The sequence below is a fragment of the Dromaius novaehollandiae genome, chromosome 5 (genome assembly GCF_036370855.1).
Source record: "Dromaius novaehollandiae isolate bDroNov1 chromosome 5, bDroNov1.hap1, whole genome shotgun sequence".
NCBI classification, from domain to species: Eukaryota; Metazoa; Chordata; class Aves; order Casuariiformes; family Dromaiidae; genus Dromaius; species Dromaius novaehollandiae.
The window spans coordinates 65,878,858-65,906,337 of record NC_088102.1 but is presented as its reverse complement, the minus strand read 5'-3'; the positions used below and the strand labels follow the sequence as shown (position 1 = coordinate 65,906,337).

Here is a 27,480-nt window from a genome sequence, read left to right as displayed (position 1 = left end):
AATAGCACTCCTATTTAACCATGTAGTAGAAAGAACTTCACGATGATGTGGGAAGTATAGCATTCAATTTCTTCTGATACAGAAGCAACTGGTCAAAATACCTCTATTCAATGTGCCTACCACCACTGGGCGTTTCTGTCATTATACCAGCATGTGTGCAAACTCCTGATCCTTACCCTTGTCAGCTATATGTTTACACTGCTATGGGTACATGCTGTAGCTGCTGCTTTCCCCTGCCCCCAGGATAAACACTATTTTGACCATGAACACCCTGCCTCCCCCCCATGCCAGCCTCCCAGGTCCTCCACAGCTCTCACACTTACTGAGCGTAGTCCAATGCCTGGCTACAAAAGCTTCTTAGGTGTAGTACACCACCTATCTGTACCCTCCTCCTCTCCCACTGGAATTTTTGAGCTGAGCCACAAACATGTTCTAAGAGCAAGGTAGGGATGTGGAGATGGTACAAGCCCCTTTGCTTAGTCTGTGATAGAAGAGCATAGAGTGTGAGGAACTATCAAACCTCTGCAGTCTTGAGTAATGTTGCCTTAAAACCCCCAAGAGTCCTACAAGGTGTGCCAGGCACCTAGAAGTTAAGACGACTGTTTACTTGCAAATCAAGCAAGTTTGTTCTGATTTACATTAAAGAACTCCACAATGCAACTTTTACAAGGGCTACTTTTCTCTGCATTTTGACAATGAAGGAAACTAACAGCATGCTCACAAAAGAGCTGCATGATTATTAAGTGACACATGTGGCAGGCCTCTTGTTACAAACTGCACAGTTAACTAGGAGAAGTGGATATTTGCTTATCCTAGAAAGCATTATGGACCAGACAGCCACCACCATTCATGTTTCACAACTTTAATAGAATATTCTATCTATTCTGTACAAATTGAAAACACTGTATTAAGTTACAAATGTGTAAGGTAAGGCTGGAGCACTCTACATGCCTGGTCACAGTGTTGATACAGCTGCTATTCAACTGCTGCCAGAGGCTGGCAATGGATGCTGAAACTAGAAATGTGTACCTGAAGTGCTGCACAATGACAAAAAGGTAGTTTTGAATACTTCAGAGCTTTAAATAAAACAAATGGTGGAATGGAATAATTTCAGTGTTGCAAATAAGACACCAAAACTTCAGATTTATTGAGCTGAATTTCGTTAAATTTGTGTTCATAGTGAAAGGTCCTTCCATGCTGGACACTAAGCAATAAGACTACTGGAAATTTTCTGGTTCTTTGGCTGCAACCCACTTCCATCAACAGCAACAGTTTGGCCTTTATATTTTGATCTTCATCCAGAAGAGTTGTCATTTTGATGCAAGTTCATTTCTTCTGTCTAGACTACTACATTGAGACCAAGTCAAATTTTTGTTTTACAAGTACCCATATTTTATGCAAAACAGGAAGAATATTTTCAAGTATATTAAAAACTATTAAAAAGCACTAATTCTGTCAAAGTACTTACAAACATGAATAAATAAATAGATGAACAACTAAGTCTCAAATATGACACCCCCTTCAATGAAGTAAAATTACTTCAATTCAATTGGTTTTACTGAGATAATAAATATGACATTTAAAGCTGCTCAAGCACTAGTTCAATTTGTAGGTTGCAAGAAACATTAAAAAAGGGGGGAAGGGGAACTAGCAAAAAAGTCATATTGCTCTATCTGTTTCAGCTACCATACATGTAATCCATTTACTTTAGCTTCTCAGCACATGTGCTATTCCACAATTTTCAATGTTTAACAAGAAAATGGATAATCTTCACTTGGTAGTCTGGACTATTTCCCCTACACATAGGGCACAAGGCTCTAAAGGCCAACTGACATACTTAGCTACAGTGTATCAACGGCTGTAGAGTGTGCTTTATTTAAACCTCATATTTCCCAAATGCATTGAAGTTGCCACTGTACATGTTAAGCAAAAGAGAAGAGTTAGTGAAAATCATGCATTTTAAAACAAATTAATTTTAAGCATTGTTAATAAGATTGTGCTGCAGCGATGGAATATCCTGAACTGCAGGCCAGGTATCCAAATATTTGTTACAAGTTGTTCAAATATCACTTTGAAGTGGTATTTCCTTATTACTGTTGTTTGCATTCAGCAGGTTGGCTGGAATCTTTCTGTTTGAAAGGAAAAAGAGGAGACAAAAAAAAAACCCGCTGGTTAAGAATCAAACTGGCAAACAAAGTGATTCAATAAACAAGAGAACTTAACTGTGCAGTTTTTAACTAGCCAGAGATATGATTAATACATTCAAGGAGACAAAAAAAGCTACATGTATACTCAGGCTAAATCACAAAGGTCTGAACTGCAGTCATGTTTTCTCCAACTGCTTAATACTTCATAGATTTTTAATCATCTACACATACATTCTCTAAATTCTATCAAATAGGCCAAGGTTCAAAATAAACGAGAGTGAACCATCTTCTACTCCCTTCAACTAAAAGCTCAGTTCAACTTTCAGTTCCTAATAAACACCTCTGCAATAAACTGTCACCACCTCTTCAACTTTGAGCAAGGGAGAAAGGCTAGGAGGTCAGGATGCTTATTTTACAGCAAATTTTTACTCAGTTTTTACTCAGGAGCCTTGCCCTTCTTACTGAAGGTGATAAAGGTGTAATTAATGGGTTGGTTTCTTCTAGGTTCTGCATCACTAGCAGGTAACTATTCAACAGTTAAACACTGGGCAAGAAGTCCCTATGCTAATCCGAGTATGCAAAAGTAAAAAGACCTTTACTACAAAGCAAAACAACCTCCCCTTTGGCAAAAAGAAGTGCATTTGGAAAAGAGAACAACTACTCAAACAGCTAACAACTTCAAGGTTTACACTGCACCTCTTCTGTTGTAAAATAGGATTCTTGGAAAGCAGAAGAATTTATTCAGTGTTTTTCCCCCATTTGCTTCTCCCTCTACCCTAATTATTACAGTTTATTATAAACCAAATATCAATCACAGAAAGCCACTCAATTCTAGTAAAAGAAAAACACTGCTACAAAACATGGCACCCTGAATGTCACTGACCACAAAACAAAGTATTTTTTGGTAACTACCCTAAAGAGCTATAGAATTGTAAAAGAAGCAAGCATTTAAGTGTTCACTATGCATCAAGTGACCAAGAGCTAAAACAAAGCTAGCATTTCATGTACAGTGAAGCAGAACCGGTCTAACTAAGCTTCCTTATCACAAAATTTGCCCTTGGCTACCTGTGCTAAGTCCAAACTATGTTTAAATATTTCAAGTTTATTTTTCCCTTCCTCACCTACACTGCTTTAGGGTTACAGTGGTCACTGTCATTCTCATTAGAAGTCTGGCTTTACAGGCAAATTCTCCTTTGCATAGATATGCCAAAGGCTTTCCAGAATTCTTCCTTATGGTTTTCCTCCCCCAGCACATCTTGCTAACTCTGACTTTGTAATTTCTCATCTGCTTGGGTTTCCAAATAACACTGAAATGAACCAATTTTCACTGATTTGGGCCTCAATAGAGCAGGAATTCCCTCTTGAATAGAGGGATGTGTTTACACAAAACAAGATTATTCTCTCTAAAAAGGAAAAAGAGATCTGACTGCCACTGCTCAGAGCTGTATGCTAGTCATTTTGTTTAGATGCAGGCAAAAAACCCCAACATTTCTCTCAAAATGTTTTTCCAGAAACAAGCATTTTTCTTACTATTGTTTTGTATTTGAACACAGCAACACAAGTACTCAGCATTTCTTCCCCCACACATATTCTGGGTAAGAAAAGCCATAATCAAATAGAAAGCCAACTGTCTACAAATTGTTAAAAAAAAAAAAACAAAAAAAACCCAAAACAAACAAAAAAAACCTTTCCATCTGCTTCCTTCCTATTCACCTGTTATGTTTAGGTTGGCCACTGCAACTGCTTTGGTCAATGTTTTTACTAATCAACCAAAACCCTTACTGTATTTTCTAATAAACTTCATTGTCTATTGTTTATACTTGTCGTTAGTTCTGTAAACATTTAAATCTTTTTATTGCATATAGATCTTTATCCTGCAAAAACTGAGTCACAGAGATTATGAAGTTCCTTCCTAAGGATCTTTCGGTGTGAGTGACTACTCTCAGACAAATGCCTACTTTAAGAGACCCTCAGATATGAGAAAAATAGTGGTAATTCATACTTATTTTTAGCTTACAGCTGAGGGCCTATCTTGACCATATATACCACCTGTTTAAGTGGGCATAAGTAACAAGGCAATACCTCAGACCTGCGTTCCAGCATAATCAATAATCTACCATTTTGGAAACACAGCACTAGTATTACGCTTCAAAACTAGGGCTATTACGAGCAAGACAGCCCTTGAGCTCTAAATTGCCTTCAGTTACCTGTCAGCCCCACATAGAGCATCCTAGCCTAATCCAGAGATAACAGCAGCACAGGTAAATGAACACACACGATTTGCTTCAAGTGGCAACTGCCCTATTAGGCACATGTAAGCTGGAAATTATCTTTGGCCTACAATACCTCCTGCAGGGTCAAAGCAGCAGGCTCCAAACTGCACGACAGAGATTACATCCGTACTCCATCATGCAAAGCAGTTAGTTTGAGCTTGCTCTTCCCAAGGGCCTGTAGGTTGACATTTGGTCAACGACCGTTACTGTAGTGGTCAGATTTACTGGCCTCAGAGAGACCCTCCGGTATTTAGTCTGCCATTCTAGATTCTCCCAATTCTAGATTTCTCATTATGCTGTATTCTGCTAAACTAACTTCCCAGGATATCCTAGAAATGGTGGTGAAGTGTGTCAGCCAGGGATGAAAGATGGGGGGGAGACACCTCAAACTCAAAGATGAGGAATCATATCTTAAATAAGTTTAGCATCAAACACATACTGATGTTTGCTACAAGTAAGAATCCTTTTTGTCCTAAGGAGATCCTCCACACTGGTTATGAGCAATGGCTTCACATAAAACAGTGGCAGGATTCTTAAGTCTTTAAAGCAAGGATTCTATAACATTTATTTATTCTGTGCACAAAGTTTAAACCATTCTGGACCTTTGATTCTGGTTTGAGAAGCTGTTCCAAAGAGAACACAAACTAAAGAAGTGAGACTCAAACCTATTGCGAAACAACTTTTTTTTTTCCTTTTGATAGCAAGCATCAGTGTAGAGCTTTTTTGCCACACCATCTTACTCATTTTATCACTTGCTCAGGATTAAAAAAAGTTATTGGCTACTATGGACCTGAACATTTTTTTTCCTGGCATTCGATTACCCAGAAGAACAGCACAAGAGAGAAACTGGAGCTAGCTAGCTTACACACAAGACCAGCTTGCTCAGAGATCACCCTTCATATCAGCTCAACTGCATCAACTGTTTGTGGACCCAGCAACTGTTTGTGGACCCAGAACACATGCACAAAATTCAATGAGAAAAAGTTTCATGTAAAATTTGCAAGAACATAGGGCTAAATGGAGGAGAAAAGCAGATTGGGAGTTTTATTTATTTCTCTACACAAATTACTTCTATGGTTTAAACAGAGAGCCCACAGCTCCCACCCATTTGATTAATCTGGTGTCCTATAGGATGTGGGCTCAAGCCCAAAACACCCATGACATTTATCATAGCAACTTAAACCTGTCAAACTAGATCCTTTTTCCACCAAGTTAGAGTTGAAAAAAGACAATGACTTTCTGTTCTTCTTCAATCTTTAAGCAGTTTAGGCAGGATATATTCCTAGCTATTTCAAAGAACAATACAGCCTTCACCTCCTTGCTTTTTCAAGCCTCTTTTCGTGAAGCTTCTGTTACACAAAAATCCCATCTGTGTAAGCAGCCTTGCAGGCACAGGCAGCCCATCAAGTTCTCTTTGGGACTGTACATTTGATTCCCAAGCAGACCTGGTTGCCAACAACAGTGGGATCAATGCAAACAGCAGGCATTAAAGCTGATGTCCAGTCAAGCAGAAAAGGAAGAAAGCCTTTCAGTTATTTGAAACCTTTCCATGAAATAGTCAAAATAGGAGTATCAAAGCTACACAGTATCTCTGTTCATTTCCTAATCTATATTCTCAAGAGAAAGCAAGGATATCAAATATACGCGTGGGAAGTAAATTTGAAGCTAAGCAGAGCTAGTAAGCAAGTGTGTGAACTACATCTACAAATGGACAGAGTGCTGCAAAGGTTCTGAAAATGAATTTGCTAACAGACCCTTCCATCACTACTACTTAGAAGACACACCAGGCACTTTGAAGCATGAGTAGTCTCTCCCTACAGCACAGATTTTTAGTTCAAAATTCAAAATACTGTTCTACAGTATTCATGCAACTATTTCTCTATCTGAGCACAGCATTGGCAATTGTGAAGTAAAGGCAGTTAAACTAACAGGGCATTCAAGCACATAGAAAAGTATACCGGACAAAACAAGCTACATTTTCTTGGCGTCTTCTGAAGCTTTTTTATATCATCTGACTGCTTAGCCTTCCAAAGCCACAACTTTTAGGTAGCACAGCTTAAGTCCTTTGTACAGATGATACTGACTTGGTTCTCATTTAACAACTCTTGTGAGTTTGAAGTATACTTGAGTGCAAGGAAGGAAGGAGGAAAAGTTTTCAAAGCAAAAAAACCAAAAACCAGAAACCCGCAAGTGTTGACATTTACGTAGTGAATGAAGTGCAGTAATAAAAAAAGCAGGTAACATGGAAACAACTGAAATGGCAAAATTGGATTTAGAAAAAAATGGACTAAAGAACAATTATTTTTGGTGCACATGTAAAGAAAAGCTATTCTAGCTATAAGGAAAGCAGGGGGTGAGAAGAGAGGGGGAGGAATAGGGCTAAAGGACAGGAGTGAACAATAGAAGCAATGAAAGATGAGTTTAGGGGCACAAGCTCTATACAGCAAAACCAAAATTCTAAGTTTCCTTAAAAAAAAAGTTGGTGGCTGACAATTTACAATTGTAAGAAGGAAAGACAGCTGTGCAACTGATTGCAGCAGGATGATATATAAGCTGTCCTGACAAATGGATGTTCCACTATTCCAGGTGAATAAACAATACATGTATGCTGAGGCAGGGTGGCTGGCCTTTCAAAGCATATCAGATTGGAAATAAAAACACTGCTCAATTTTGAGTTGAAGAAATGCAAAGAAGGGCATTGTCTATGGGGAGAGGTAAAGAGTTGAAAGGAGTACAGCTTCTCATAAATAGCCAAAGAAACAAAGATACAAACCTAAGATACAGCAGGAAGAAAGTCTGTTACAGGCAGAGAGCATTCTCTATGATGCATGGGAAGAAAGGAAGGGGAAAGAAGACAGGATACAACAGAAGTAACTTTTTTAAAAAAGATTAAATAAAGGAGATAGATGAGCAGGTGAGCAAAACCTGTTCAGAATCATGAGTGCTCAAGTGAGGACCTCTCAGAGTGACTGCCTGCCTTTGTCAGGCAGCATAAATAAAGAGAATGTGGGAAAAGACACACCAAATACGTCAATGACTTGCAAGGGTTGTAAGAGGAATGAAGGAGGCACTTAACTTACAGGTATAGCGGAAACAGTTAAGAGGTGCAACATCAAATCAGGAACAAGAAGAAAAAGAAAAGTCTGACAAGTCTCAGTATCCTTTATCATCTGTATAAAAAGCAGTTTGACTGCTACTAAGAAAAAGCAGAAGTTGTGCCAGGAAGGCAAAGAGGTCATTCTGATAAAAATCTATTCTAATTATACAATTTAAAGGCATTCATCTCTCTATTATATTTCTTTGTATTTCTGAGCTACTAATAAAACCTAAACCCTGAAGTCCCCACTCCCCCATTTCTGTTCCCCATAACAAGAGAAAACTAGAAAACAAAAATACACTGCATGGCTGCAAATGGGAATCTTGGAAGTTAGGTATGAATGGAATTCCACCTTACCTAGAAATGTATGAATGATAAACAGACTTAAATTACACCTAAATGGGAAAAAATTGAAAGGAACTGTCAGCATGAATGAAAAGTGAAATGTACAAAATAATACAGGAGGCAACAACCACAACCTTCCAAGATACCTTAAGATTTTATCTATAGAATACTAGTTTTCATACTTCCTCCTTTAAGAGGATCTTTGATATTTAGCAGAAATGCACTGACTCAGAACTAGCATCTTTTCTCAGCTGTCCCACCTCTTCCCTTTACATTTCCCTTCACATTCTGATCCTTTAGAACAGTTGGAATATTGCTTCTGCTGCTCTAATCCTATTTGATTGGTCTTTCCACAAGACAGACTTCTTTGAGTATACAGTATTTCCCATTAGAAAACACAGGCTCAATCCTTGACATGGTGACAGAAAAGCATTTACTAGCGATATGATTTATATAAACCCACCATTACTCTTAAACTAGCTTAATGTCACTGACATTCATCCAAAAATCAAGCAGTTACACACACCTTTCTTTTTTTCATCTGTGCCATTAGACGAATTAAAAGGTGATGTCTTAAGAACTAGAAGAACACAAGTCTGCCATCACTGTTCTAGCTTTACTTAATGTAAGTATGAATTTTATGCTGACTGAACAATTGAAAAATACCTACCAGAAGGAACACAAACCCATATCAAGACTGAATTTTAAAACAGATCTTGTGAGGTTTAAAGTTCAAAGTTGTGGACTAGCTTTTTGACTTCTACCTGACCATAGACAAGTAAGGTCTAACCTGCTGCCATTAAGACAACTAAGAACAATTTTAATTAAAAAAATAAATGGCCTACTTAAGGCTTGTCAGACTAATTTTAAGTTGAAGTCTGGCCACAGAACAATATTTCTAAAAAGAAAAAAAAAAGAAACAAAACACCCCAAACAAAAAAAATACATGGAGATACCATCATGAAGTAAAGGCACAGCTCGGATTTTTTTTTCTTTAGTGCTGGGAGACAAACATTTCTCTAAACATTAACTTTTCTTTTAAGAGCAATCTGAGTACTGAGGAAGATGCAAAAAAAAAAAAATTGCTGTGGTCAGGAGTTTGCACCCTTTATGTTTTATTAATCTTTTTACAAACTATTAAAAACTGAATTATGAATCTCATGATTATAACCTGTATTATGCTAGTATATAATAAATATGCCTAAGCAAAGAAGAAAATCCTTACCTTAGGATCACTCTCTGCATCTTCCTCTTCCTCTCCCTCCTCTTCCCCCTCCAGCTCCTATGACAAAATAGAGATAAACTAACAGAAATTAAAACAAGTTAAAATGCAGCTTTTTGTAACAGAGAAAAAAAACAACAAAATATCTAATGGTATTACCACTGCATTTCAATGCTTTTCAGCTGTCAACATTAAAACTACTCAGGCTGGATTAAAAGAACTCAGCATCTTTAAAATCTTAAAGCAAGATCTTTAAAAGAAATTTTGAAATGCAGATTTAAAACATTTGGTGAGGTTTAAGGCAATCCTCCTATATAAATTGCTGCAGTCTCCTAGCAACTTTTAAAGTTCTCTCTCTGTAGTATCACTTGAAATTTTGCAGTTCTGGTAGTAAGTATACTTGCCTAATTTTCTTCTTTGTTTTGACCTCCTTCCAAAGACTCTATTTGGATTTCTATGGACAGGCTATGTATTCCTGCACAGGGTTTTCGTGGTATTTCTGCACTTTTGTACACACATGCCTGTATGCAAGTACTAATATCTGCCACTGGAGACAGATTTAAAGTTACATGTATGTTTCGGTCAAGATCCAGCTTAAAAGAAGTTTAGCCACTTAACTGCTCTAAGCCCAGAATTTCATATTGCAGCTTGCAAAGAGAGAAAAGAGACAGTACAGAGGCTACCAGCTCACAAAACACACCAGCTCAGTAACCTCTGATGCACTCCACTCTTGTGACTTTGACTAGAGTCAGGTATGTACCTTTAACTGACTAGAAAGAATAGACCAAAAGAAGCAATATAAAAATGCAATTACCTGTCATGGATATTATCTTCAGGTGTGATATCATTTAGAAGTTTTGTACAAGGAATTTCATGCTACACTTGCGTTCATGCAGCACTGCAGTAAGCAGACCAGAGTTCTTGCTATACTCAAACTTTCAGCCTAAATTAAGCCCTAACATAAGCAGTTGCTCCCCTTCTCCTTTTTAGTTTACCTTTAGCAAGGACCACGCTTCAAGCTTATGACAGTTAAAAGCTAAGAGCTTAATTCCACTACTACAATAAGATTAGAGGATCTTCTCATGCAGCATTCAAGAGAAGAGTTTGTTTTTAATTAATTTTGACTCAGGTCAAAAAGTAGCTTTTGAAATACTAGAAAACTGAATAAATACTCCTATAGAAAGTAGTTATATCAAGAGGGAAAACAAAATGGTTTTATAACTCATGAATGTCATATCATACACAGAACTGTATACAAACAACTGTATTCTGCTGCACACAGAAGTATTTCAGGAACTTGAATACTGTTAGTAACTAGCCATCTATAAGAGATATAGTATGTGTCTCACCTCCTCTTCACCTTCTTCACCTTCTTCAAACTAAAAAGCAAAAACAAAATTTTAGCTTCACTAGTATTTGCATAAAATCTTCTGTTATAATAGATCTAGCACATTCAAGCATAGTAGCTGAAACTAAGCCACTTCCAGAAGCAGAGATTAACAACTTAATTACTTAGGAATGGGAAAGAGATATGCAACTATGAATCTCTTTGGGTTTTTCATTATTCTCAAGGAAATATTATTATATACTAGTCTAATCAGAAAAGTAAGAGAATGTTTCTATGTACAGGATGTTTTATAAAAAATGCTGATAGCATACATACGTTATCATCATCTTCTATAGCTTCCCCAGTGAAATAAAGCACAGCACGAGGGACTATCCTCTCACGGAAGAAGTGACCAATTTCAAAATCTGCTGCTAAGGTAAACTCTGAATCTTCATCCTGTAAAGCAAGTCAGTTTGATTTTACCACTACATATGTAATGTGCTACAGAGGAACAAACAGAAGTATTTCAAAGTTATAGGTTTGAGAAATGTCACACTGTCATCAACATCTACTTTTAGATCACTTATGCTTTACAGCATACTTAACTTTATAACAATTTAAAAGAAATGCTGGAAGTCTAAATCCCAGCTGTGGAAATTTAGATAGGTTAAGAGTTTTCAACTGTTCACATACAGGCTACTGAAACACATTCTATTAAAAAGGGTCATATAGATTTGGCTTGTTTTTACTCCTGACATTAGCTTTAGATTGCTTTGCAGGAAGTCTGTTACCAGCCATACAGGAGAGCTGAATGCTAGGGAAAATAACGATTTTTTCCCAACAGCGATTATTATAGAGATGATGTATTGCGTTAGCAAGATGCATAATAGCAAAATATCACAAGATTACCAAGAGAAGTCAGTACCTTTTGTTTTATCAAGATTAACCTCAATTCTCACAAAAGCAAAAACAATCATAAAAAATACAGTCTCTTGATAAAAGAATTTGAATAGAGTCAGTACAGGGACGTTTAGCAAAAAAATACAGCAAAGCAATCATGGAATTTTGTAAGTGTAAACTCACCAATGACTCTCCATCACCAGAGACTACAAAGAGAAAAGAGAGTAAATTCAACAACAGTTTATACAGTCTAGCTCACTTATTCAAGATTGCAAAGTACAGTATAAAGACCTTCTCACACCAGAAAACACTGGGATTACACAGCCTTCAAGGGCTAACTATTAGAGTTTTAAATACCATTTGGATTCATCTCAAGTCTAACTCAAAGGAATTGAACTTTCAAGTCAACACATCATACTTGCAAGAATTAAGTCTTGCAGTAAGAACACCAAAGCTACCATTCTGACGACAGAAGTGTTTACACAGGAAATATTCTTCCTACGAGATGGATTCCTAATACATACAGACCAGACACTCTCTCAATCAACAGTGAATCTTTTATCTGCAGTAATGCGGTAATTTACTTTGCTACAGCACTACAAACATAGCTGCTACCAGGTACATTGCAAACTCATGACAAAATGTTATTGCTGAGAAAAGGCCTGGTACTGTAATCAACACAGACTTAACCAAAACATGGTTAAAAATTTTCTGTGCAGGACTGAATTAAGGAACAGGGATTTTTGTTTTGGTTTTGCGTTGTTTAAACATAACCCCAACAAAAAGAAAATGAGGTTTCCCTCCTCTACTCAGATGCTGCAACTGTGATCCTACCGTGCAAAAAAGTGAGAACTCAATCTGTTTGCAAATTCAAAAAGCAAGTATCAAATACCAACAGATGTCAGTCTTATACAGCTACCTCCGGACTATGACTGACTGTCCTTCAAGTACTTAAAGAAGTCAATATAAAAACCACCTGAGGCAAACAGATCATATAACTTTCTGAAATCAGTCTCTACATATGTTCTATAGGCAAAAAAGGCTTTTTCCCCTTTTAAATTAAAGGACATTTCTGTACTAAAAACTCCAACTTTGGAAATACTTATCAGTTGCTTCATTCCTGTATAAAGATGAATTTGTAATGGCATTTAGAAAGGGCAGGTAGTTCATAAAAGAAAAAAAAAATCATGACTGTTTAAGAACTAACAGTTTTGTTTAATGAGTCTCTGATGTCCAAAATATACTGTTTTTCAAACACAGCTAAAAGAAGCAGTTCAACAGGAGATGATAATCAAAAAGATAGTGTTTTTGGAATACATCTAAACTGTTAAAATACACGAGTACACATCTAACACTAGGTGACTAGTAACATTACGAAGGTATATGAAGCATCAGGCATCATTAATTTAACCAGAGGAAACCACAGAGGGTTCCTTCACTTAACACAAAGGTTTAAGTGAAACCAATATGCTGGCACCAGACCAGAACTGAAAGCAAGTTCTTCTCATATTAAAAACCTCAAACTGATGTATGGAGCCATCCCACGGTAAAACAGGGCAACTTCAAGAAGATTCTACAAGAGCCTCCCTCCAAATCAGGAATCCTGCTTACACTACACGCCAGTTGTTCCTGCAGAATTTTGCCAAGAACAAAATGAGCTAGTGAACTGTAGTCTGCTACCTTCCTCCAGTAAGAAGTAAGTACACAGTGCAGCAGCAAAGATACAGTTTGTACATTTAAGCTGGTTTAAATACAAACACTGCATATTTTAAGAATCCCAAATACCCACTCTTACTTACCCTTTATTGGGTTGAAGAAGTTAAAAAAAGAATCATTAGGTACTTGTTTAGTAATCGTCCGAACCGTGCCTCGGCCCTTGTGTTTTTGTTTTTTCTTGATCGTTTTAACCGTAACATTTTTTCCTTTCTTCCAGTCAATAGTACACCTAAAGACAACATATGGGAGATAGCGTTTTAATATAAGACATCAAAGGAGATGAGGAACTAAGCAGAGAGTGACAGACATCAAGGCAAGGATGGTTTCTCATTCTCTAGATAAAGCTAATTTTAGACACACTGACAACTTAAATGTACCTGACAAGATGTTTAAGATGCACTGCAGTGCTAGAGGCTATATACATGTTGGACATACCAAATATTTCCCGAAACAAAAGAGCTACATAGTTTGTCATATCAGAGTAATCACTGTAGGGGAAATAGAGAACAGACACCCCCCTCCTCCCCCCCACTCAGGTACTTTACTACCTCTTTGACCCAACCATTTGAGTTTTGAGACTGAGGAAATGATTACAGCTGTTCCAGAAAATCTCAGCAATTGAGAATGATTCTTCAAACAGCAAGACCAGTAAAAAAACAACACATCATGTTCTCTCAGTACAAGGTAGTGTCCAGCTACAATAAATCAGCAAAAGTTTTATTGTCATTAATCACTACCATATTAAAAGAAAACAGCACCTGGAAAATATTCACTAGAAATTCAAAACATCTTTTAAGTTCAAGTTTTCCTTACCCCTCACAATCAACTATTTCAGGTCCTTCAAATGAAAAAGGATCTGTCTTGTCTGGCTCTGACTTCATCTTGTAGGTTTTTGTCAGGACTGAATTAGAAAAGTAGTCATTGGGCCCAAAGTGGAACTCTAATGAGAAAGACTAGAAGAAAGTTCAATTATAGTTACCACTTATTTTCATCTTTGGAAGAGTGAATCATCAGAAATACCATCAAACTCTGAACACAGAAAAATTAAGAACTTGATAGCAAATATGTCTTTCACTCTAACAAAAGCAGAAAATGAAGAATGTGAACCAATTCTAAAGTACAAAAATGAGAACAGCCTTGGTTAGCATTAACATTCACATTATAATCAGGTAACCTACTACATTTCCTTCACCTTCACATATCTTACTGCTATCTTAAAAGCAACCTTAAAAATAAGTACTTCAGGAAAAGTCTTGGTTTCTTATTCAATGAAAGCCTGGTTGAAACCACTTTAGAAGAACGGGGCAGGGGGGTTTGGGAGGGGAGGGGGGAATGTTGAGTGTTTGAGTAGTCTTACAAGACTGAAACAAACTTTTTAATTTAAAAGTTTATATTGCAGGAGTCAGTGTAGTTAAACAGTGCTCTCTACCATAAACTAGTTTTGTTTTTTCATCTGAGAGTAGAATACCCTGCAAAAAGATACTGACTTTACAAAGTCTAACTAAGGCTATATGTATCTTAACCACTTAGAGCCTGAAGAAAGCATTTCTGATCATATTTGGGTTAACCACATGTATTTCTACATTCTTCCTAAAGTATGAGAAAGTGTTCTAAGTTCAAAAATCTTCCTTATTTTAAGCTAGTTAAGTCATGTACCCAGATTGGTCGTCAAGGTTTCATTATGCTAGCTAAGCATCCTGACATCCAAGATCAATCTCAAAACAAATTTAGCTTTAATGTGAAATACAGGAAAATACATGGAGCCCTTATTGTGCCCGACTTCTATTTTTATGCATATTTGCACAAATATATGCATATATATACACACGTATATACATGACAAAGTAAACAAAGGGAACCATTTAAGCTTTAGTTAAAAGCTCAGATATAGGCTACAGTGAACAGAAATTACATGAAGCACCCATGTATTAGTGTAATGAGACAAATCTGCTTTTGAAGGACAATAACTACAGTTGATCCCTCACAGTCAAGGCAAATCAGAAATTCCTGACAATTATGTATTTCTTCTGGTTTCAACTTAATCCCCAGTAGAGTTAGTGGTTTTGTTACACGCCAGAAATGCAAGCTTTCTGCAAAACTAGCAATCGCAATACACAATGCAGCAATTTTTAATAATCAGAAAATACATTCATACAAGACTGGAGAGCAGGTTTCATTCAAGAGGTTAGGAATGCATCCATTTGTCTCCAAATACAGAAGAGACACAGAATTTGTCAGCCTTCCATTATTGGATTTCATGTAGCACTGGAATGGAACCTATTCACAGGTATATACTGTCAAGAGGTTACGAACAGTGCAAGACAATAAATCCACTGGTGTCCTAAGAGCAGAAGATCTTCAACTTAAGGTACTGTAAAAGAAACTGAATAAGAACAAATAAAAGCGTCGTATTTCAAAACAACTATTCTTCAGATTATCTGAATGCCACTGAATAGGTATGCTTCAAGGTATTTCTAGAATACTTCATGCTTAAATAGTTCTTCATTAAACTCATGCCCACTCCCTCAGGCACGGTAATATTTTAGAATTTAAAAATTCCCAGTCTGTCTCTATCCCTACCACTCCCCCTGCATATTATCAACTCAAGTTTTTGGTACTAGCAGGAGAAACAACGTGGACCAAAAACTTTGCTTTATATTTGGAGAATGTCTATCAATCTTTTTCTTGATTCTGCAATGAAACATCTCTTCTGCTTATTTTAGACTGTTTATCAGATGACTACAACTCCATAAAACTCAGCAAAATAAAAATACATATGTGAGGAAGAAGCCACAAAGATGAAGTTTAAAGAGAGAATGCGTAGGCTTGAATCCCATTCTTCTCTCTGCCTCCTCCTTAAGAAAGGTTTAAGGAATAAGTATAGCCTGCATGAATTAACTGCATGACAACAGAAAAATTTGTTTTTTACACAGTTATCTGCAAGATAAACACTGTGTGCTGAACTTGTAGACAAATAACTTCTGAAAAAAGTCAAACCTGAAGTTTAAAATTACTCATTAGGTACACTTTTAAAGGCTACCTAATTTGTTTTCTATACTTTTGCAGAGGCACTGTATTCATCATCATTGTTTCTGATTAAAATAACTGTCACATATATTTCATTTCTTATTTTGATGATGTATTCTGTAGCACACAATTTTCTCCACAACAGATTAATTTTTGACCCAAAAGTAGCCATTTCACTTTGCTAATAATGGCTTATTTGGAATTTAAAAGAAAAAGAATGAAAGTGAAAACTAGCGTAGACTGAGCAGAACCAGAATTTAGAAACTGTAACAATGATAGAGATAAGGCTAAGGATAAGACAGAAAAGGGTCAGGAAAGTTGGAGAGAAATTTTTAAAGCCAAAGCATGGATACACTATCCTGGAAAGCACCTCCCATACACTCCAGCAAAACAGAATGGAATGAAAACATTTTGAACTGCTGCTCACATAATTCCTACAGCCTTCATGAGAAACACTAGGAAAAAAAAAAAAAAAAAAAAAAAAAAAAACAACTTACCATAGGCTGTCCAGGTTCAGAAAACTTAACTTTAATATCCTGCAGGTGTTTCAAGATTGGTTCATCATATTCCTATAGAGAAAAATGCTTATTGAGCAGGCAGTATTTAGAAGAGCAACATTTTAATCTAACCTAATTAACTTGCTTCACCTGCTCTTGTAACATAACTGGACCTTGTACTTATTCAAAGATTTCAACTGAAGTTCAGATATTGATGCCAATTCTGCATGACTGGTTTGGTACAACTATCATGTGCCAAATTCTCAACCATTAAGCCTTGTCTTCAGTAGCCAGAAGTACTACCTTGTTAGGCTGCATGAACACTACCAAAAATGAAATATTTCATTCATGACTTCTACTGCTGATGAGCACAGGCTTCAGGGTATTATTGCTTAAGAGCATTAAAAGCAGTTAACATAACTGAGGGGAAAACAAGAAAAATGTTTAACATTAATTCAACCAATCCATAGGTACACTTAAAAAAATTATCCTTGCAAAAATAATAATCCTGGACTAAGTTAAGAAAACAACAGGGGAACATCTGTTGTGAGCAGCGTCTAAACCTGCATTTTACTGTCTACAGAAGTTGTTACAAGATCATCTCTAAAATGATCAAAAACTTGTTTAGAAATGTGGGTCAGCTGTTCTGCTTGTCCATTGCTAGCCTCCCAAGCATCTTAAGGAATAATATTAAGGATTCTGAAGAACCATAAGCTTTCGTCTTTTACCCATTCAACATATAAACACTAGTAGTTGGGAAAAAAAAAGGAGCATCAGTTTAACACATGACAGAAGTTATCCTTTTCAGAGGGGGGAAAAAAACCCCAAAACACACCACTTACTTGTACTAATTCACTTAGCATATCTACATTTCTAAAGATTGTAAACCAGAAATCTGGAATTCCTTTGAGATTTGTCTCTTCTGCTTCTGCCTTTTCTTCTATTACCACTACATTTTTCAGGTCTCCCTGTGAAACAAATAAAGAAACATTTAAGAAATGAAACCATGACTTTTCAATATGTTTAATAAGCAGATGTTCAGTACATTAGCCATCCCTGAAATTTTGTTCAAAGAGCTTTTTAAATGTAAGCAACTGTCTTTCCCTGTAAGTGAAGCTCAGAGACATGAGAGGTTTACTCATACACCTTGGAGTATACACAATGAATTCAAACTCGTTTTCAGTTCTTTTGCAATTCTTGTCTGCAAATAGTAAATAGATTTAATGACAGTTGCAGTAACTTAAATAGAAAAAAAAAAAAGCATTTCTGCTTTTCCACAAATGAAAAAATAAAAATACATTTGTATTTGTAATTCATCTCTTCCCTGTAGTCTCATGCATCATTTAGTGTTCTATCTAAAATTTAAAATTAGCCTCTGTCCTCAGAAACACTCTTGTCTTCCCAAAAATTCTGCAGAACATCTGGCAGAGTTTGCCACTATCAAGTGATTATTTTTCATTGTTATGCTGTCTTGAATGGTTAACCTTTTATGATGCAGGGTTCCCTCACAAAAGTGAGTTCAAATGTTAACAAAAATGAATGGCTTGACTCACTTCCCCATTCCACAAAACAGGAAATTTGCAATCTGAATTAGTTGTATTGCACTTTTCCTTTTACACCACTAGATAGCAGCAAACAGACACTTTTTTTTTTAAATAGCAGCCATCTGGGATATGACTAGTCAAGAGAGTGAATCAGCAGTTTACTTGTCATCTAGACCTGTTTCCGTTCTTACAATTGCGTGGAATGTTGCCAGTCAATGCTATATATACACAAAGCCTAACAAATAATCTTGCTTATGCATGTGGAATACTGTCTCATGCTAAGTCTCAGGAGACCAGTAAAAAATACAGAGAGATTAATTCAGTTTGTAAACAGAAGTCTCCAAAGGAAACTGAAGGGAGACAGGACAATGAAAAGATGCAAAGTAAACCTGAGAGAATAGCAAACGTGGCATCGTAAGTAGGTCGCTTCTCTTAGGCAAAGGTTCAAGCTGCAAGTATGCGCTAAAACAACTATAGGAAAGTAACAAGCAGCCTACTTATCACAGCATCTTTCCTAAACCTAGATATCTTCTCCTCAATAGAGGAGTATGAAGTCAGTAGTCAGCACACATGCTACTAGATCAATTCCATTTTGTGACTAGGAGACATCTGTGTGTCAAATCTGTGTTTAATGGAAATTAAAGCTAATTATGTCCCCCAAAATAAAGGGGACAGGCAGAAAAACAGCCAGCCTTCTATTATCTTGGGGAATGATGTAGCACTGGAATGGAACCCATTATCAGGAAGATACTGTTAACAGGTTACGAACAGTGCAAAAGGCGACACTTCAATTTGCTTAAGTTATGAGCTTAAACAGAAGCTAAATTACATGTTTAAATGCTTTCACCGGACAAAGTTCATTGGAGTAACACATTACTGATAAAACCTTTTTCTACAAAAAGATGAATTCTTCAATGGGAAATGCTGTACAGCAATTAATTCTGAAAAATCTGTTACAGCTGTCACAACAGTGAACTGTGTAGTTCATTGCCCAACTTCTACTCACAGCTAGTTTTTCTTCCTCCTCATTTTCACTGTGCCACTCTGACTCTGCATCTGTAGGTTCGGCTTCCCCATTAATAAACTCTCTTCTCTGTCCAAGAAAAGTTAAAAATATAAGTGAAGATTAACATTTTCTCTAGCTGAGCTACTGACATAAGCACAGTTAAATATATTTATTACAAACTGACTCAGCTATAAGGAGAAAAACAGTTCTGTAAAGATATATATGGTCTTCCTACCTTATCAAAAAGGGGTTGATAGAGCGCTGCGTACTTTCTCTCTAGATCATGTACTTCTTCATAGAATTTAGCTTCTATATGGGCACACTTCACCTGGAGCTGTTTCAAGGCATCAATTCTTCTTTTCACTGCTTTTGGTAAGCTAAAAAACAAACAAATCTATAAGCTTAGGAAATTAGTTGTCTCACTATTATTTAACATAAAGTGAAATAAACCCTTTATTTAAAAATGGACTTAGCCATAAGCAGTGTAAGTCAAACATACATATTTTTTCAAAGCTTATTATCATTTTTTTTTTGGGGGGGGGGGGGCGGGGGCAAGGGGCAACCCTTCTCCTACCCAGGTTGTCCTCAAAAGGTGTTCCATTCCCTGTGTCACTACCCTCCCCATTTATTTCAGATATCTGAAATGAATAAAGTTGTTTACACCTAAACTTATGCAACTAGAGCTGTGCTAAACCATCCATGAAAAAGAATTGTGTATGTTGCAGGGAAAAGCTTGGAGTCATGGGTCATATTCAGAAACATACACACTGCCCATCTGTACTTGATATTATTACGAGCTTATACAGTCAGATAAAAAGGACTTTTTTTCTAGCATTTGTAATAATAAGGAGCTCTTAAAAAAAAAAGCTAACCCTAGTCAAGAAATAAAAACACTAACCTCTACTTAAGGTAAAATTCAAAAGTGTGGCTCATAGCAGGTCTACTCTACAGTTAATATAAGCCAAGATTTAAACTGAGGGATAAAAAAATAGCTTTGCAGATCCTGAAATTTTCTAGTACAAATCTGATAACAATTTTATAGAAATCTGCCATCAACGCAGCACATGCCCTAACAGGCTAAACAGTCACAAAAGCATGGGGAGGGAGGGAAAAGCTAACCTAAGTTATTTCGAACCGAAACCATAACAGCCAAAGGAAATACCACACTGGACAAAATCTTGTTTTCAGTTTCATGCAAGTAAATTAGAATTTGCGTCATTCTTCTAAAAACAGGTCACTGAATCATGCTGTAAGTCAACCATTTTTCGTAATTATTTGTTCCAAATTCTTACCTTCGTTATGCAGTAATGATATTCTACTATGCTTTCAGTCTTTCAAGACTTGTACTAGACACTGTACTTACGTTTCAATATAACTTGAAGGGGTGAGCGCTGTATTGTCAAGCCGTTCCTGTAGAGCTGCCAGGACCTGTGGATTTTGCATCACTTGGTCTGCTAGCTTTTCTACGAAGACAGAAAGCCACTCTTAAAACAAATCTGAATATATCCATAGAGGTCCTGTCATGTTACATCTGTTTTACAGCAGTCACAGTAAAGTACTAGCTATTTTCTAGTTCTCAAATATCACCAATACAGTACATTAACAAGAGAAGCAAAATTACTTCAGATTCAGATTTCTTATAGACAAAGCTGGATAACAACGCATCCTTCTCTTTGGAAAAGTACCAAAACTCTGCTGCTCGAAGTAAACAGCACACAGATGATATGAGCAGATTTCCTGTCTTCCCTGGTATGTAAGAAGGTGGAAATCAGAGTTTCTTGATCCTCCCTATATACTAGCTCCAGTTTACGAGCCACCCATAAATTTGCTGGAGAAGAACTACCAAATTATACTTTCAAGACACATGAATTTTCTTCTACTTAGTCTTACTCTTGAAAGACTGATCAACCCCTCCTCCCCCGAAAAAACCTTTGTGTACTGTAGGGAAAAAAAAGCATACTGGCACTACAACCATTTACTTGATCACTAATAATTTCTAGAACATCTCAAATAGTCCAAGCACCACCGCTGCAGAAGGTGATTTCAAGGGAGTTCAGATCTAAAATGCTTTAAGGGTTAAAAATCCTCACTACTAACTGCACAAGTGATCACAACAGGAAGACCACATTTGCTTTTCAAATCTTTTTTCTTTCCCCCTGCTCTTCCCTCCAGCCATTAAAATCATTAAACTGCACATCACACGTTAACTTGAAACTTTTCTATTGTTCTTTTTCTCCTTAATCTGAATTAGTCATTGGTATATACCAACTGATGTTATTTCCAATTGCAGGTCATTAACACTTTCTTAAAAAAAATCCAGTAACTGCATAGCAAAATATACCAATGTTTTATACATAACAAATTCAAGTATTCAAGTTAATAACAATAGAACTGCAGCTTTTTTGCATGCACAAATATTAATTTTAAAGTTTAAGCATCATTTAGCATAGTTATCTGCAGACCTTTGAAATAAAGAACAGAAGCTTTGAAAAGACATTCTTATAAAGATGCATTTTCCTACAAATGAGATCATAAAGAACCAGCACACATGCAGGACTCCTCACTTTAATAATAACTTTGAAAGTTGCATATTATTAAAAGCTAGTCTAGACAGGCCTCACTGAAAGGCTTTAGTTTATTTCATTCAATAGTGATGGATGCTAGACAGTATGTGTATATATACACACACACACACATATATACATTATACATAAAGTATTTTCACTATTACAGATATAAACCCTTTATTTTTCTCCGGGCTGCTCTAAGCACATAAAACATCAGCTTAAAAGAGGAAGTATCTTAACAGAAAGTGAACAATTAGCCTAAAAAACACTGCTTTGCTTTTAATAACAAACGTTATCTAATCTTGAGTGTCAAGGTATTGGAATTGTAGATAAAAGAGCTTCAATACACAAGGTAACGGGTTTACCCCACCTTTGCACTGTTGCACTACTACTACTTATTTCTTACCTTTTTTGTCACTTGCATTTTTAGCAGCCTCCACAGAATCTGAAGCAGTATCTTCTGCTTTACTAAGAGAATTAGAAATTTAACATATTAAAAGGAATCATTTCGTAGAAGTGTTAATATTTAAGCATAAAAAAATCCTGAATTTTCAGTTTACTACAGGGCAAGATTTATAAACACGCGTATCACTAAAAGACATTTTTTTGGTGTCAAACTCCTCAAAACTGACAACAAAAGTTAGGTAAGACACTAGTTCTCCTACGATGAGCAGAAAGCAAAGGCAAGGCAGAAAACTTCAGACATAGAAAGTCATCTCATTACATGACTGGCTGGCCTTTGCTCTGCACTAGGTCACCCTGTAAAGGAGAATGTTATTACCCCACATGCAAAAACACAAGACATGCTTTTTCTGTAAGTGATAAAGAAACACATTAGAAAGAACAGAGGTAAAAAAGTAAGATCAACAAGTGCTCAAAGCTCTTTGATTGCAATTTCCACACCAAATTGTTTTGATTAATAGTAAAAACGTTCACTTTGCTCTAGGAAGAGATGCTCCCTCCCCCCACAATATCTTCCATTGTATTTCCTCTGCTGGAGTAAGAAAGGGCCCAAGAAGAGTCAGCAGTCAGTAAGTATTCCCATATTTCCAGATGGTTTACAGGTCACAGAATATAGGTTGGAAATTGCTGAAAGGAATATTAACTCAGACACAAAAGGAGAAACAATTATCACATATGCAAATGGACATTATTAGTTACCAGACTAAGTTATCCCGCTTACGCTGGTGCAGTACAAGCCTTGAAAGAGTCTACTGCAGCACCACAGATAGCAAGTTAAACAGACACCAAGTTAAAAAATACTATGATTTGCTCTAGAAAAGCTATAAAAACTAGAAAATAAAACCATGCCTTTAGCTTGCTTGGTATTATTTCCTTCACCTGGTAGTAAATATTACTTGTTAATAAATACTAGCAAATACATACTGCATAAATTTAATTTCAATAAAATAGTCCAACATACCTGTTATCTGCCATCTGTATGCCTGTATCCACCTGCAAGTCAAAATATAGTGTTTAAAAAACCTTAACAGTAATCTGTTTACCTCTGTAGAAGGCAAAAGTAAAATATGTCACTGTTTAAAAACTTAAGATAAATTAAGAGCTGCTGGTTTTGCTGAAAAAAGTCATTATGCATGATCTCTTGCAGTAAAGTGAATAGTTCCCATATATCCCATCCAAATGGGAACCTGCTGACAGTTTTTAAAACAGTCTGCTAGGAGCTGTCATCTATCCCCTTTTAAATTTATTTTATCTGTTAAGTAATCCAGCCTGTAATCTATTTCTACCAGATCATAAAACAAATCTTCAGCCTACACTAAAGCAAGTCTCAGAGTTTCCTAGACTGGTTCTGTGTTCCCCTTAAGAAACAGCAACCCAAAGAGGAAGAAAAATATTCTATTCCCTTACTCCTAGACACTATCAAAGCAAACACTGAATTTTTCATCTGTACATACTATATTAATATGCCTAATCTGGAAACAATGAAAGTTCAAGTGAATTGCTTCAACTTCAGAAAAACTATGTCACCTAAGCAGAAAAATATGCCTTACTTGCCATCTAATTGGGCTTATTTTTGTGAGTAGCTGCTTCTGCAGCTATTGGTGTTCTGCACAGTCTTTACCAAGAAGAGTGGTTTTGGCAGCAGCTAAGAAGGAAGAGCTCTCTACATAAAGACTTGGCTTGAACTTACTGGGAGTGAGAAAACAAACAGGAAACACGAAAGTTAAAGCCTTGGTAATAGCAATGGTTGGAATCAAGTTTAATCCAGCTATCCTACCCCACCCCAAGATTTAAATTAGCTCTCCTGAGAAAACAAGAGTCAAATGCCTAATTTATTTTGCTGTTATTTCTTTAGTTATATCGGTGGTAAAATAGAGAAGCTCATAGATCTATTCCAGTATTACAATACTTTTTTGCATTCTAGACACAGTTGATGATAAATCCAAATAATCTCTACATACTGTACAGAAGTATAGGTGATATTAATTATCACTGTCAAGCTCTCAAGAAAGCAGATGTCACTCTGCAAGCCATATTTAAGAATAAAGAGAACCTTTCATCATTCATATGAGTAAACAGGTCCAATTTCTTAGAGTCTATAAAGGCAAAACAGGCTGATCTTTAGCTTAGCTTCTAACAGACAGCCACCACAGAAGAATGTAAGCCCCAATGACATCCTGAGTGGCAGTCAGAACAGAGGGTCAGAGAATGCATGCACTCTGTCAGCTGCACAACACTAGTTCTTGTTCTAGGCTACAAAAATCAACATTTTTTATAGCCACTTATACAGGGCTGAAACACTTTGCTCATTTACAGCAGTATTGGGAGTATATTTTAGACTTTTCTACAGGAAGGGAAGCAGCCTGACACCTGCCAAAAAGCCTATGAGTCCACCATATCCATCCTATAGATTAAGTCCAGGAACAAACAAGAGGCTTCATGTAAACTAGGTGTGTTCCAACAACTCAAGCGTATTTCTTTGCAAACAGTTATTCTTGCTTTAAGTATAACAAGAGAAAGTGACAATGCAAGCAATCGCTTTCCAAAGCAAAAGGAAAGAACTTTACTATCTTACAGCTGAAGAAATAAAGGAGCATACACATCAGTTTTTCCTTCCATAGCTGACCAAAAGCAGAAAAAAAAGTTATGATTAAAAAGGTAAGAGATAGCAAACTGACCCAATACCCGAGTTCAGCCAACAAGTTATATGATCCTAGTCACTATTAGAGGAAGCAGTAGTAAGCAACTAAAAAATGCAGACATGCATTACTTAAAAATTAGCATGGAAGCCTCGTGTCTTCCAAACCAGACCCAGAAACAAAGCTAATGGAAAAATTCCACTCCCCATACAAATAACTGAACAGAAGATTTGTACTACATTTCCTGCAGGGAACTATTTCTCAACCTTGCTGAGGAAGACAAAATTTTCACTCATGTTAAGAAAACATGGAATAAAGTTGCCATAACTTGAATAATTATTAAGTGGTAGTTTAATTCAACACCACTGGAATAGACACGAAATTGGCATGTTCTGACACAGGCCATGCACCTAAGCATTGCGAATGAAAAGTTGGTAAGACATCATTCCCTGCTGCAACTATGTACTTTGTGTCTTGTTTGTCTCCTCAAATTTGTTCCCTCAGTAACTGAAAGTGAAGAGAGTTATATTAAGGAAACTTTCTTGTAACTTTTATTCAAAAAAACCCACCACCCCACTCACACTGTGAACCCCAGCAGCATTACAGAGGTATCTTCCAACTACTTAGCTGCTACAGACTTGCTATTAAAACTGTTCTATAAAAGCCAGGGTGAGCTGGGGGGGAGGGGAGGGAAGGTGATTTCAGGGAGACAAATTTAAATGCACATATACTTGAAACTGTACAGAAGCAGAGTACCAAGCCTTCATATTTACTGCCTTAGTTAACTTTCACATAAGTGAGCTCAGTTTGTAGGCAATAAAGACATTTAAAAAAAAATCAAAAATTCAAAAGAATAGTGTAAGGTATTGTTATTTTCACTGCCGCCACCACCACCACCAAGAAACCAAATTCATATCATTTTCTCTGGACAGTTCACAGTTTTCAAATAAGTATTACAGATGTGAAGCTTAGTGGGAGGAGGGGACTACACCAACCACTTGTTCCACAAAGCAGGCTACTGCAATTGAAATTTATCTGACACAAATGTCATACAGCACCAGTCACCTAAAAGGAAAGAAAAATGGAAACCTGGAATGCTGCACGCTCCCAGCAGCCCAAGACATCAAAACATCATTAAAAGGACAAGTAAAATCCTGAAAAACACAGCTTTAAAAAAAAGGCCTGTACAATTAACAGCAAGAGACATTCACAAAAAAAAAAAAAAAAAACCTTCCTGTGCTAGAAAAGCCTATTTCTTGCTGCATAGATCTTCCAAATAGAACCAGATGATAAAGCAAGTCAGTAATGGACTTCTAAAGGCACAGGAAGACTTTCAGCCATAACTGTTACTGCTTTCCGTAACTACAACAAATCAGAGAAGAAAGTTTTGACTTCTGTTTTAGAGCTGTTGAGATGTAACTCTGTGGGAAGCCACAAAGTCTCATACTTTTTGTATGGAAAATTAGAAGCCATAATAACAATAAAAAATAGTCTAAAGAAAGAAACTCATTAACCTGTTCCACAAGGCCTGAACATTAGCATTACTTAAGCTCATCTTAGGTTTCTTGAGAAAACACTATTTTAGTAAAAAAATGACTTTATACAAGTTTGTCTACGGCTTCTGCTTCCAGCTATAACTTGTTTGCTTGTTCCTGTACCTTTCAACATTGAGGTCTTGTAAGCAGATGTTACAAGAACCAACTCGGGCTGATCCTATACATGCTCCTATCATGCGCAGAAAACGACAGTAGCAGCAGGGAAAAACTTTTTTAAAAAAAGACCCTCACTTTGGGTGAAGGGAGTGGGACATCGAAACGAAAAACTGAACTCCAGACACACCGCAGCAAGCTGAGGATACACAAGATCATCGGTAAGGTCAAACGAAAGGATCGCACCCGACCTGAGCAGCTAAGGGTTTAACTCAACCCGAGCACTGCGCGGTGAGAGAGACAGAGAAACAGAGCTCACCACAAACAACAGCCCTCCCACCCCCTTCCTCCCCCACTTCCCTCGGGAGGGCGGGGGAAGGGAGGGCGCGCTGCCGGGCTCCCCGGGGAGGGCGAGGGCAGCCATACATGCGGCCGGACCCGTTCCCTCTCCCGCCGCCAGGCTCAGAGGGGGCAGGACTCCCCCTTCCCCCGGCCCAAACTTCCCCAGCCAGCCTTAAAATGGTGCCTGGCTGGGCCGGGCCGGGCCCGCCCCTCTCCGCCAGGCGGCTCCAGGCGGCCCCTCCGCCGGCCGGGCCCCACCCCGACCAGGCCCCAACGGCCGCCGCACGCGCGCCCCGGCCCCACGCTGCGGTCACGGCGGCCAGCGCGGCTCCTCCGCGGGCCCCGCCGGCCTCCGCCCGCCCGGGGACCCGGAGCGCGGCGCCGCAGCCCCGCCGCGCCTCACCTGCCCGCGCCTCGCGTCCCCTCACGCCCGCAGAGGCAGCAGCGCCAGCCTCCAGGCTCCTCTCAGGCGCACTCGGGCTGCGCCGCCGCCAAGAAAGCGCCCTCTCATTGGCCGCAGCGCGGCCGCCTCTCTCAGCAAAGGCGCCGCTGATTGGCTCTGGCGCAGCCATGGCCGCTGCACCGCACGCGGGCCATGTTGACTATCCGACGGCGGGGTTCTCAGCCAATCAGAGGGCGAGCGCGGCCGCGCGCCGCGGGAGCGCGCTGGGGGGGATGTGCGCGCGGGGCTGGTGGCGCGCGGGGAGAGCGCGTGACACG

At 37.8% G+C, this 27,480-nt stretch overlaps 1 protein-coding gene and 2 non-coding genes across 9 annotated transcripts; all 3 read right to left on the bottom strand.

Annotated features, from left to right (window-relative positions):
* Window positions 1–846: 846 nt before the first annotated feature.
* NAP1L4 (nucleosome assembly protein 1 like 4) lies at window positions 847–27,316 on the bottom strand. 7 transcript variants are annotated; one of them, XR_003258053.2, is made up of 16 exons: window positions 26,738–26,861; window positions 23,092–23,123; window positions 22,075–22,136; window positions 20,465–20,564; window positions 19,337–19,478; window positions 19,102–19,188; window positions 17,394–17,519; window positions 16,552–16,623; window positions 13,841–13,980; window positions 13,111–13,256; window positions 11,495–11,517; window positions 10,748–10,867; window positions 10,434–10,463; window positions 9,088–9,165; window positions 7,875–7,912; window positions 847–2,129 (listed from the first exon to the last, which is right to left on the bottom strand). XR_003258053.2 is itself a non-coding variant. In XM_026092728.2 (16 exons), the coding sequence occupies exons 1-15, from the start codon at window positions 26,840–26,842 to the stop codon at window positions 7,907–7,909; spliced, it is 1,248 nt and encodes a 415-aa protein (XP_025948513.1). In that variant the 5' UTR covers window positions 26,843–26,863; the 3' UTR covers window positions 847–2,129; window positions 7,875–7,906. The 7 variants fall into 7 exon arrangements, 5 of the variants coding, with proteins under 5 accessions (XP_025948513.1, XP_025948514.1, XP_025948511.1 ...); XM_026092728.2 differs by having other exon boundaries at window positions 9,088–9,144; window positions 26,738–26,863; XR_010389531.1 differs by lacking the exon at window positions 7,875–7,912.
* Window positions 15,227–15,347, bottom strand: LOC112978982 (small nucleolar RNA SNORA54). Its single transcript, XR_003258066.1, has one exon. It is a non-coding gene; the product is annotated as a small nucleolar RNA SNORA54 (small nucleolar RNA).
* On the bottom strand, window positions 18,744–18,871 carry LOC112978981 (small nucleolar RNA SNORA54). The gene has a single exon (XR_003258065.1). It is a non-coding gene; the product is annotated as a small nucleolar RNA SNORA54 (small nucleolar RNA).
* Window positions 27,317–27,480: the final 164 nt, after the last annotated feature.